The sequence below is a fragment of the Mirounga leonina genome, unplaced genomic scaffold (assembly GCF_011800145.1).
Source record: "Mirounga leonina isolate KUSES-001 unplaced genomic scaffold, KU_Mleo_1.0 Mir_115, whole genome shotgun sequence".
NCBI classification, from domain to species: Eukaryota; Metazoa; Chordata; class Mammalia; order Carnivora; family Phocidae; genus Mirounga; species Mirounga leonina.
Genome location: NW_023270268.1, coordinates 79,276,703 through 79,288,836, shown reverse-complemented (window position 1 = coordinate 79,288,836; position 12,134 = coordinate 79,276,703). Strand labels below are relative to the sequence as shown.

Here is a 12,134-nt window from a genome sequence, read left to right as displayed (position 1 = left end):
AGCTTAAAGCTAATGTTTGCAACACTGGACACTAAATTAGAAATTAGATTTAAATTAAATCTATTTTATTTTAAATACTTACATTAAATTAGAAAGGCAAGAAAGGCTTTAAAACATAATACTTAAAAAAAAAAAGATTTATTTATTTTAGAGGAAGAAAGAGAGAGCAGGCGGTGGGGCACAGGGAGAGGGAAAGAGAGAGAGAGAATCGGGCTCCCTGCTCAGCACAGAGGCTGATACGGGGCTCCGTCTCACAACCCTGAGATCATGACCTGAGCAGAAATCAAGAGTTGGTCTCATAACCAACTGAGCCACCCAGGTGCCCCTAAATCATAAAACTTTTTGATCCTATTGATCTTATTCATTTGCAAGCTAATCCCTATCACCTAATTCAAATGGGGAGAAATGAAAATATTATCCAAAATAGCAGCAACACCCAGGGAAATTTCCCCTATGTGGATAAAATAGCTTAACACAGATTTAAATGTACACTTCCATAAAGAACACTCTGGAGCTGAAAAGGTCCTCAGGATTAAATCATCTATTCCAAAGTGGTCATTTATGGGCAAGGCAACTGAAGCTTAGAGAGGGAGAGCCACAGGCTAACAGTCCACATAGCAAGCCAGCAAACCACGAGACTCTGGTAACACTACTCCAGTGTTCTTAATACAGAACCAGTCTGCTTTCCTAATCTGCCACCTGTTTGTCCAAACCTGAGCTAAGAGATCCCCCTCAGAGTCTCCCATCTGTAGGCCACTGGGAATATACTGGCATCTGGTCCACATCTACTACCAGTTCAATTGCCAGTTAAATTCTCTAGATGAGTCAGGTATTTACCCAATTGCAAGTTCAATTATTATTGGCCTTTAAGATGGGAACCTGGGGAAAAAAAAAAAAAAGATGGGAACCTGGGTACACAGCAATGTTATTAAGTTAACTTAATACAAATGTAGGAGTTCTGAAGGGGATAGAGAAGCAGTGTGGTAAAGAGGGAGAGGAGAAAGACAAGAAGGGTTCTATTTGATGACAAACACCAAGGCAGAAAGAGATCCCTAAAACACCCTTTATCACCAAAATGAATGCTCTCCCAAGTCAACCCAGTACTTATCTTTTACCTGGGGTGGCTCATAAGGTACCAACACACTCTGTCTTCCTGTGATGGGGTCTTCTACATACTGGGCATGGCTGTTCCCTTCTACTCGAATCAAATGACTAGGAGGGGCAATCTGTCCTGCAGAACAGAGAAAGACAAAATAGTTAGCTCTTTGCCAAGAAAGAAAGGAAAGAAAGAAAGAAAGAAAGAAAGAAAGAAAGAAAGAAAGAAAGAAAGAAAGAAAGAAAGAAAGGAAAGAAAGAAAGAAAGAAAGAAAGAAAGAAAGAAAGAAAGAAAGAAAGAAAGAAAGAAAGAAAGAAAGGGAGGGAAGGAGAAAGGAAGAAAAAAAAAGAAAATGAAGCTGCATGGGCAAAATATTTGTGGCTAAAGAAATGGTTTGTTTTATAGAGGAAACATACATCTTTGAAGAAAGGAAGGGATCTCATTGCCAGATATCTAATAAATGAAGGTGTACCTTTATAACAATAGAAAGGGCTGGAATGCTCACCTATATTTAAGGGAACAGTCCTTTGTTTCTGGGGCTGAAGGTTAACAACTCAAGCTGTCAAGGAACTTTATGACTATGTCTCTGTTCTTATCCACAGAGGGGATTCTGCTAGCTCCCATGGGAAAGGGAAGGAAAAGGAACAAGTTCATAAAAAAACAAACAAAAAACCCCAAAAACTCAGCTTGAGAATAGATGCTTCCCCAACACTGATTAGCAAAAATACTAACAAAAGGTAATAGATGGCAAGGATATACTTTTACTGCCTGTTCTTTTCTCTGCCATAAAGCCTCCGTCTTTACACCTTTACACCTTTTTTTTTTTTTTTTTTAAGATCTACACCCAATGTGGGGCTTGAACTCATGACCCTGAGATCAAGAGTCATACGCTCTACTGACTGAGCCAACCCAAAACCCCTGGATTCACACCTGCTTTGGTCATAAAGATGAGAAACTTACTGGTTTTCTGGTGCTGAAAGAGCCCCAGGTTGGAGGATCAGAAAAGGGAGGCATGCTTTTAAAAGAACATAGGCCAAATTTCACAAAATTGGGATACTTGACAGAGCTCCAAAAGAAAGCAGCTGATCTGAGAATTGGGAGTGGGAGCCATAAAGGTGTTCTTACTCTTTGGGTATATATTACCATTCTATAAAAATTGTTAATCTATAAAAGTCAAAAAATAAGTGTGAAAATGCTCTCTGAAGAATCAATTATTTGGCAAAAACTAAAAACAGGTGTTATGTCAAACAGCGAGAAAGCAAAACAAAACAAAATATACTTATATCATCTTGATGGATCAAGGGCAGTTGTGGAAACCTGTAATGGAGCATAGCTATAAGGAATCATCTTTAAGTCATATTGTTAAGTGAAAAACAAGATGGAAAGGTACTGAAAATGAGGCCATGTAGACAAGGACTGGAAATTAATGTGTAAAAAGTAGTTGTGTTAAGATGGGAGGATTTTAACTTTCTCTGTTGAAATTTCTATCCACTCTCTTCCTCCATTAATTTTTCTCTACCATCTATTCCAACATCACACTAGCTACCTACCAGTATTTCTTTTTAAAAATATATTGTCTATATAAATTATCCTAACCTCCAAGCCTCCTGCACCCTCCTAATGAACACTTTTGTGTTCTCTTGTTCTTCCTTTCTACTTTCCGCTCCTCCTTACTTAGCCTCCCTTCATAGACTTAGAATATCCAGTGTAAGAGAACCCTTGGAAACAGCGACCTCCTCTGTAAAGCTGTTGTTGGATCTGAGGCTCAGAACATGGGGCATGACTTATCCATAGACACAGAGCTTAAAGGAGGCCCCAAAATACCTGCTCCCTGACTCCCAGTCATGACTTTGCTGTCCCCCCTCCCAGCTTATGTCCTAGATCTTCTTTTTGCTCCTCTTGTCCATTATTTATCTTCATTCCTTTTCTCCCCCCACTTTACTCTTCCATTTTGTGTGTGTGCGTGTGTGTGTGTATGTGTTTCTTACCTTTTATGCTCCCTCCAGTTCTCAACTGGTATAGCCTTGACACCACTCTAGGAAAGGCACTAAAGCTGAAGGTTACCCTCACCTGAGCTGAATGGGTCAAATGTCAGATTGTCCCTCCTACACCCTCTCATTTAAAAAAAGAAAAAAAAAAAAAAGGAAACAGTAGAAGTGAAGAGGCAAGTTCAGGTCACCTAGTAATTACCAATATTAAATTACGAAGAGTCCAATTGTTAATGGAGCCATAAATGCATTTATCATTATTCTCAATCTGTTAGACAAAAAAGGTAAACTGAGCTGTCCTCAGATTGCAGAGTTTGGAACCAGGTAGATGGACCCCAAAGAAAAATCTCCACAGGATCTCTATTTTTCAGGAGCTTAGCTAAACAGCCCCAGATCCCAATTCTTACCCTCATTGAATTCACGGCTCAGCTCGTGGTTGGGGCATCGTTTCACCACCTCAGTGACATGTTCAGCTTTCTTGTAGACAGGCATGGCACGGATGACAGCGCCCTGCGGAGGTGGGGTCATCACCTTGATCTGGATGGGACATGTCTTTGCAATTTGGCAGTACAGTTTCTTCAGTTCAGTGGAATACTGCTTAGAGATGGGCCGATGGTGACAGGAAGAAAGAACCAACAGGAGATATTGTTACATTCCAAATCGGAACAGGTCCACTTTCTATAGATGCCCATTTATGACTGGCTACTACATACCCAACAATGACAGCTAGCAATCTTTTCAGAAGGACTTATAGTCACTAATCAAATTAATCATTTTTTCCAACTTTAAATAAAATCCTGTAAACAAAAGAGTTCACATTTATCAAAACACACTGATGTCATTATTTTCTGGTATCTTCTCATTAGGGTGAAGAAATTGAGTTTCAGAGGGGTTAAAATAATTCATACCACAAACAGCTTTACAGAATGCCAGAAACTAAGTGGAAAAAAACAATGTTTTCATATACTGAGTGATATTAAACAGATGATAATGTATCCTGCCCTTACAGTACTCTAGAGAGACTCAGAGGAAATAGGATTTATGGGGGAAAAATTAGGATGGAATATATAGCAGAGAGTAAAGAGATTTTACCCAAGGCCCAACCAACTAGAAAACTGCAAAGCAAACTTTTTCCCAAACGGTTGCACTTATATTCTCATGCCATAGCCTAAGACAATGTGAAAGTTGATAGGGACCATTTGGTCCTATACTCTCATGAACAGGACTGGCCTGTTGCAATGGCACAAATCATGATGGCAAAAGCCATCAAGCTACAGATCTCTTCACTCAGAAGTGACTGAAACTTGTATTCCCCACACTTCCTTCTGAGGGAGGAGAAATTCAGTGATTCGTTGGTTGGTTGGTTGGTTGGTTGTAGAACTGACAAAATAGGGGGAGAAAGCATGAGACCTAGAACCAAACAGAAGAAAAAAGTCCTATCCTGTGTTTCTTCCCCTCCCCATCTCTGAACCAATGTAGAAAGTCTCCATTCTAATCCCTACATTCTATTAAACCTTAGCATCCCTGTTCTCTGGGCCAAGGCCCCTTCACTGCCCTCCTCCGCAGTTTGCTGCGGCAGTGAGACCACCAGGCACCACCACAGCCAGCCAAGAGTGGGGCACCTGGTAACACCTACCCAAACAAAGGTAAACACACACACACACACACACACAGGTTGCAATCCTAGATTGGCAGCAACGGTCTTCCAGGGGAAAAACACTGGGGACCAGGAGCCAGAGTGGCAAAAAGATGTATTATTGATACGTTTCAACCTAACTCTGACTGAAGGCGAATGTCTGACTAAAAAATGCATTTAAAAAGAGCTGCTTTATTTCATCCTCTTGAAATATTTAATCTTTCTTTTTATCCCAAGCGCTTTAGTATATGAAATTTTCAGTTAAAAATTTCCTAATGTGAGAAGTGTGTTGCATAGTCAGCTCTCCATGACCACAGGTCAAGGATTAGACACAGCAAACGGGTTTTATATCACTTGAGGAAATAGGGAGCATGCCAAGAATTGACCACAAAAATAAAATTCTACTCGGGAAACACTGAATGAAAAGTAGAAGAGTACTTTTGTGCTAGTGTTTTCAACCAATGACTTTACAAACAAAGACACTGCCTTAGGGTATGTTAAGAACTCACTTTTACTAAGAATGCTCAGAAAGTAAGCATAGCCGTTTGTGTTTTAGTTAGGAGATATATAACCTACGCGTGAGCTTCATAAGATTCACCTCAGGAAAAATGACTGAAAAATAAGTTTGTCACCTGAAGGCAAATAAGACACCTACCCAAGTATGTAAAGATTGCCAAAAAAAAAAAAAAAAAGGAAGGATAAGTGTTCAGAGTAGGACAGTTCAAAGAAAACACATTTCAATAATTGATACACTATCAATCAAACTTGACAGACTAAAATGTAAAAGTACTAAACAAATGTAGGCTTCATCAGCTGTTACCCTCACTCGTTCTCAGGGATGGGAGAGGGGAATCTCATTTCTGAGTCTGAATAATGATAAATAATAATGGCTTTATCTTTTCCTGAGTTCTGCTGTCAGAAATGGAATCCTCACACAACCCCATGGGGAGGGTATTACAGGGATACAGTCTCTTATCTGAAACCCCTGGGGCCAGATATTTTAGAATCCAGAATTGTTTTGATTTTAGAAAGGGAGCAGAGTTCATATAGCATATATTATAAACACCTCCAGCAGGATTTAGGTCAGCACCCCAGAATCAAATGTTAACGTTTCTTCAGAATTCATGACTATTCCCACCAACTGGGATATGACTATAGAGCTTTAAAGTTCAGGCCAGATTTCACCACCAAATGAGTCTGTCACAAACTTCATGAAGTTAAAACCAAACCAAAGCAACTTTTGGTTTTCAGAGCTCTTTGGATCTCAGAATTGCAGATAACAGATAATGAATCAGCATTATTATCCCCATTTTATAGATAAGAAAGTGGAGGCATACAGAGGACTTGCCTGAGGTCACAGAGAAGAGCTGGTTAGCAACCCGTATAGGAGAGTCCTAATCCCAGCCCTGTAACAACACTCCCTTGTCTCGATTTCTCTTGGCTCGGCAGTGCAAATTTGTGCACTTTTACCTTTCTTTAATCCCCAACAGCATGGCTATACTCTGAAACAACTTCAAAGGTATACAATCCTCTCTAACATTAAAACAAGCTCAGAAGTCGTTGACTCACCGTCAACAATTCCTCTTTATTTATTTCTCAGTGTAATAATTGCTCATTTAATTACAGAGAGCTGCAGCAAGTGATAGAACTGAAAAAATACTGGACTAGGAGGAAGCTGACCTTGGAGTCCAGTACCAATGGTCTGTCAGTACTCTTGATTACAGCTTAGGGCAAGTCATGAGGGAGGCCCTGATGTTTCCCATGGTTTGTTAAGGCCCTTTGTGGTCTGACCCCATCTATCTCTCCTTCCCTCCCCTCACCCCCCAAACACACTCACTTCCCACTGCATGTTCTCTCCATGCAAACCTCTTAACGCCTCCAACACACCATACATGCATCACCCACAATTCAATCGTACCATTCCCTGTCTGGAATGACTCATGTTGTTCCTCTGTTCTCCACACCAAGCTCGGACAATTTAGATATCCCCCCTCGGCTCGGACTGCATCTAGGACTGCAGACCACATATTCCAATTTTAAGGATGAAAGTTTCATATTGACTGAATCTAAATATCTGACCGGGGCCAAGATCCATTTTGATCATTGCGTCCGGTGAAACTAGCAGGCCTGCTGCTCAGTAACTAGAGGGGCTGAAGCAGCCTGGCGTGCTCAGTTCTTTACAAAGCCAAGCTTCTGCTACTTTATTTCCCTCACTGGTTGCAAATTCAATCTGTGCTGATGTGTAATATTTTTCCAGCACTAAATTCGGGCTCCCTGGCCTATGGTGTATTCGTAATTCTTTCGACTTCCCCACTTCCCTCATCCTCTACCAAATGGCCACTATCTCCACCAATTTTCCAGTCTTCTGCCGGATCACAAGAGAATGGCAATCTGATTTACGCCAAGATTTTAGAATACACTGGTAATTCAAGTTGGCACAGGGTGAAAAGTGGAACACATCTGGCTGCTTTTAATGTCTCTCTCTTTCTCTTTGGGACTTCTAAAATCCTACCTCTAAACTGCTCCCAACATTGACTTGAGATTCTTTAATTCTAAGGTCTAATTTCTTGGGGGTATGTATTCTTCTTTGTTTTGTTTTAATCAGCTTTGAGGTATAATTTACTATAAATTATACCAATTTTTAAGTATATCAGTTGATGACCTTTAACAAACATACACAGTTATATAACCACCTCCCCTAGCCCAGTCGTCAAAATTATCTTTTGCCCCTTTTATAGCTAACCCTCTTCCTGACTCCTTCCCTAGGCAACCATTTACCTGCTTTCGCTCACTGCCTTATTTTAGAATTTTAAAGAAATGGAACAATACAGTGTATAATCTTATGTGCCTGGCTTCTTTCATTTCGCATAATGCTTTTGAGGCTCATCCATGTTTTGGCATGTATCGGTATTCCATTTTATTATTTAGTGGAATTCCATTATTTATCTACACATCAATTATTTCCAGTCTGCATTTACTATGAATAAAACTCTTGCAAACATTCATATATAAATCTTAGTGAGGACACATGTTTTTATTTTTCCAGATAGGGACCTCGAAGTATGATTGCTCAGTAAGTGGATGCTTAACTTTATAAGCAACTGCCAAGCTGTTCTACAAAGAGGATGTGCCACTTTACATTGCCACCAGCAATGTATGAGGGTTCACATCCTTGTTAGCACTTGCTATTGTCAGTTTTAATGCCATTCTAGCAGGCATGTAATGGTTCTCACTGTGGTTTAAATTAGCATTTCCCTGATGATTAATGATGTGGAGTATCTTTTCATATACTTATCTCATATCCATCAATTAGATTTTTATATAATTATATTTTACTTAATAAAAATTAAAAATATAAATGTATTTATTTTATACAAAGAAGTTAAAATATATAATTAAAAATATATATGTATTTATTTTAGATTTTTTAATATACTTACTATTCTCTTTTTGGAAGGGTTTGTTCAAATCTTTCAAACTTCTTAAATTTTAATTTTTTTAATTGGGTTGCTTGTGTTCTTAATTTGAGTTGAAAGAGTTCTTTATATATTCTAGATAAAAGTCCTTTATCAGATACACATTTTTAAAATATACTTTCTCCCAGTCTGTAGCTTGTCTTTTTTACCCATTTTGTGTGCTTTTCCAAAAGTTAATTTTGAGGAATTATCAATATTTTGCCATGAAGGCTTATGCTTGTCGTGTCCTAAGAAATCTTGGTCTAACCCAATGTCAGAAGGATTTTGTTTATTTGTGTGTAGAAGATTTATAGTCTTAGCTCTTGCATTTAGTCTTATACCTATTGTTCAGTCAGTTCCCCTCCTCCTCGTTCTCTTCTTCTTTCTAACAGCTATCCAATTTTTCCAGCAACACTTGTTGAAAAGTTTATCTCAATCATTTCCCTCTGTTCAATTGCCTTAGAATTTTTTTTTTTAATTAATTGACCACATGTGTTCGCATCTTTATCTGGACACTGCCCTTTTCTATTGACCTATATGTCTATTTATACATCAGTGTCACACTGTTTGGATTATTCTAACTTTATGGGAAGTCTCAAAATCAGGGAATCTACACCCTCCAATTTTGTTCTCTTTCAAAATTGTTATGGCTATTTTAGATCCTCTGAAATTCCATTTAAAATTTACAAGCAACTGGTTGATTACCACAAAAATGCCTGGTAGAATTTTGGATGAAATTGTTTTGAATATATAGGTCATCTTGAAAAGAACTGATATACTAGCAATATTATATATTTTAATCCATGAACATGGTATATATCTCCAATTAGGAACTTTTGATTTCTCTCAGGAATGTCTCATAGTTTTTAGTATGCAAATCTTGCACATATTTTGTTAGACAGCTCCTTCAGCATTTTAAAAAATTGTTTAAATGGTACTTTAAAATTTTTAATTTCTAATTTTATTTTTCTAGTATATAAAAACATATTTGATCTTTGTATATTGGCTATGCATCCTGTCACCTTGCTAAACTTATTAGTCTAGTAGTTTTTTGTAGCTATCTTATGATTTTCTACATAGATGAGTATGTTAACCATGAGTAAAGACAGTTTTATTCCTTCCTTTCCGATATGCATGACTTTTAATTTTTATTCTTGCCTAACTGCAAAAATTGAACTACAGTTCAATTTGCCATTGCTTTATTTTTATTTTTTAAATTGATATCCTAGATCATTGATTTTAGACTTTTATGTTTCTCTAATATAAGCATTCTGCATTCTATATTCTACAAAGGCTCCTCCAAAGCACCCTTTAGCTATATCTATTACATTTTAATATATTCTTAATATGGAGGAACATCTGAAGCATTTCTTTTGGAGGTCTGATTAGTCTTCATATCCAATATAATAAGGGATCAACACTTACATTCCTGAAAAAAATAATTCTGTCTCTAAGACTTAGGCTTATTTAATGGGTTCTGTTTCTGGCTTTAACTTATTTCCCCTTTGCACCATTTTCTTATCATTCTAAATTTTTTTTTTTATTGCTGTTCTAAGGTTATTTTTATCTCTAGCTAGGTTTTTTTCTACTTACAGGTATCACAGGAAGAAGCCAGTTGTTTCTATATCTGAAAAGAGAATCTCCTATATCTAAGAACTTCTTTGGTGATGCAAGTCCATTGCATTGAATTTCCAGTAGTTCTTTGGGTGGACATTATACATTCCAACCTTTATGTTTGAAGATATAACGTATCTCTCCCTATAGTGCTGTCACTATTAGAAGCAGTTATGAAGGATTAAAAACTTATAAACTTCTTGTCAACTTCTTTTTCCATAAAGTTGTCTGTTTTTTCATAATTTTAAAGACATGTGCACACAGAAATTCTGGAAAAAAAAAGGAAATATATGACATATTTCCCCTACCCAGAGATATACACCATTAACATTTTAGACATTTTCCCATGCATACAAACACATACATACACACAAACACTCTCTGACAAACATACACACACCCTTATACAAACTGGAACATTAACAAACATTTTGGTATCTTTTTTATTTAATGTATCATGACTGTGTTCTAATTTAAAAATATAATTTTAAGTGGTTGCAATTATAGTATTAAGGAGACATACAATGATTTACTTAATCATGCTTTCTTATAGAATATGAATTTTACTCTAATTTTAAAATATTAAAAATAACACTGCTGAGCATATTTTAATTCACAAATCCTTAGGATGTACATTAGTTTTAGTTGGATCCCTTGAAACTGGATAATTGAGTCAATGCATATTTTAATGTTACAGAGAAGTCCAAGGTCAGTTTGAATTTTCTTCCCTTAAACTAGATAAGGTGCTTATTTCTCCCTAGATCCTTGAAGGATTTTGTTTCCTTCTTTATTTTGTTTAAAAAAAAAAGAATGTTTCTAATTTTTTTTCTTGAAATTTTTTGGGAATTGGTGAGCTCTTTCAACTTATATGCTTGAACGGAGCTCAATGTAATTTTTCTTTTCTTGTTTTATTATATTTTTGTTTCTTCTACTCTTATTAATTTTAAGAAACATCTAAGTCTTACTTTGAATCTGCATTCTATATCATACATTTTATATACTCAAACACTAACTGTTAGCATTTATTCCTTTTGTCTGCCTTCTGGGAAAGCTTGTCAAGGTCGTTTTCCATATCATATGTAGGGTTTTCTAGAGTTAGCTCTGGTCTGTTCTACTACAAATAACTGTAATTCTTCTATTGCATTTCAAATGCTCCTTATCTATTTAATCTCCCTTTTTACCTTATCCAGTCATCTTTTCATCAGAGTCTGCTGTTCTAGGTATATGATTTCTTCTCCTAACTTTATAGTGCTTATGTTTTATTGCTTTGTACTGAAGCAATCTTTTAAACTTTTTTTTTTTTTCTTGGTTGCTAGGATGCTTTTGCTTCCTTTGATTCATTAAAATGATGTTCCCTTATACTTAGTTCTTTTACTTTCTTCTTCTTCTTCTTTTTGGTTGTCATTGTTTTTTGATGTAGGTCTCTAATTGCTTTTGTAGTTTTCTGTGAACATAAGGTATAGCTAGAGCTAGTATTTGCATTCCTCATGTCTCTTTGACAACTTTCAATTTGGTTCCATGAATATTTTAAAAAATAAAAATTGCTACAGGGTGCTACCGATAGCATGAATGTCCAATATTTTTTAGTTACGCATTTTTCTGTAATTCATAATATTTTGGTGGTAAATTAAGATTCTACGTTAGAATCTGCTAATCAGCTGCCACTGTAAACTAGGCATGAGATCTATTTATTTCCCCACTTGCACATCATCCAATAATTATCAAACAAACACTTACTAAGCACATACTACACAATGTCAGGTACGAGGAACAGAGAGAAGTAAGATTAAGAACCCTGGAATGCAGGAACTTATGTATCTTTACTGTGGCACAGTCTTTGAAACATAAAATAAATTGAAAGAAAAGCTTACTCAGCCTTACCTTCAAGTTGCTCACAGTTTAGAGCCAGAACAAAACACAACAACACAAATACATTGTGTATAGCAGAGGTATGTATAACATAGTATGGAATTACAGAGGAGAGAGCAATAAACTACTTGTTAATAAATTTCCCATTTATTGAACAAGTACTATATTCAAGGTTCTGTTTTAGGTCTGGAAATTCAGCAATAAACAAAAGCAAAGTCCATGCTCTAAAGGTGTTAATATTCTAGAATAAACAAATAAATACTATGTCAGATGGTGATAAGTGCTATAAAGAAAATGAAGTCAGGGTAGGGGAGTATGGTGTGAGGGGGTATTATTTTATCAAGGGTTATCAGGGAAGGATTTTTTTTTAAAGATTTTATTTATTTATTTGAGAAAGAGAGAGCATGAGAGAGGGGAGGTCAGAGGGAGAAGCAGACACCTTGCTGAGCAGGGAGCCCAATGCGGGACTCCATCCC

The 12,134-nt window shown here is 36.8% G+C and overlaps 1 protein-coding gene across 3 annotated transcripts in view; it reads right to left on the bottom strand.

The window, feature by feature from the left end:
- TP63 (tumor protein p63) overlaps positions 1 to 12,134 on the bottom strand; it is a 231,590-nt gene that overhangs the window by 27,619 nt on the left and 191,837 nt on the right. For all 3 annotated transcript variants that reach the window (XM_034999817.1, XM_034999818.1, XM_034999816.1), the window contains exons 5-6: positions 3,492 to 3,678; positions 1,116 to 1,231 (exon numbers count right to left, since the gene is read on the bottom strand). In XM_034999817.1, coding sequence (XP_034855708.1) covers positions 1,116 to 1,231; positions 3,492 to 3,678 — 303 coding nt within the window. The remainder of the gene's footprint in view (positions 1 to 1,115; positions 1,232 to 3,491; positions 3,679 to 12,134) is intronic.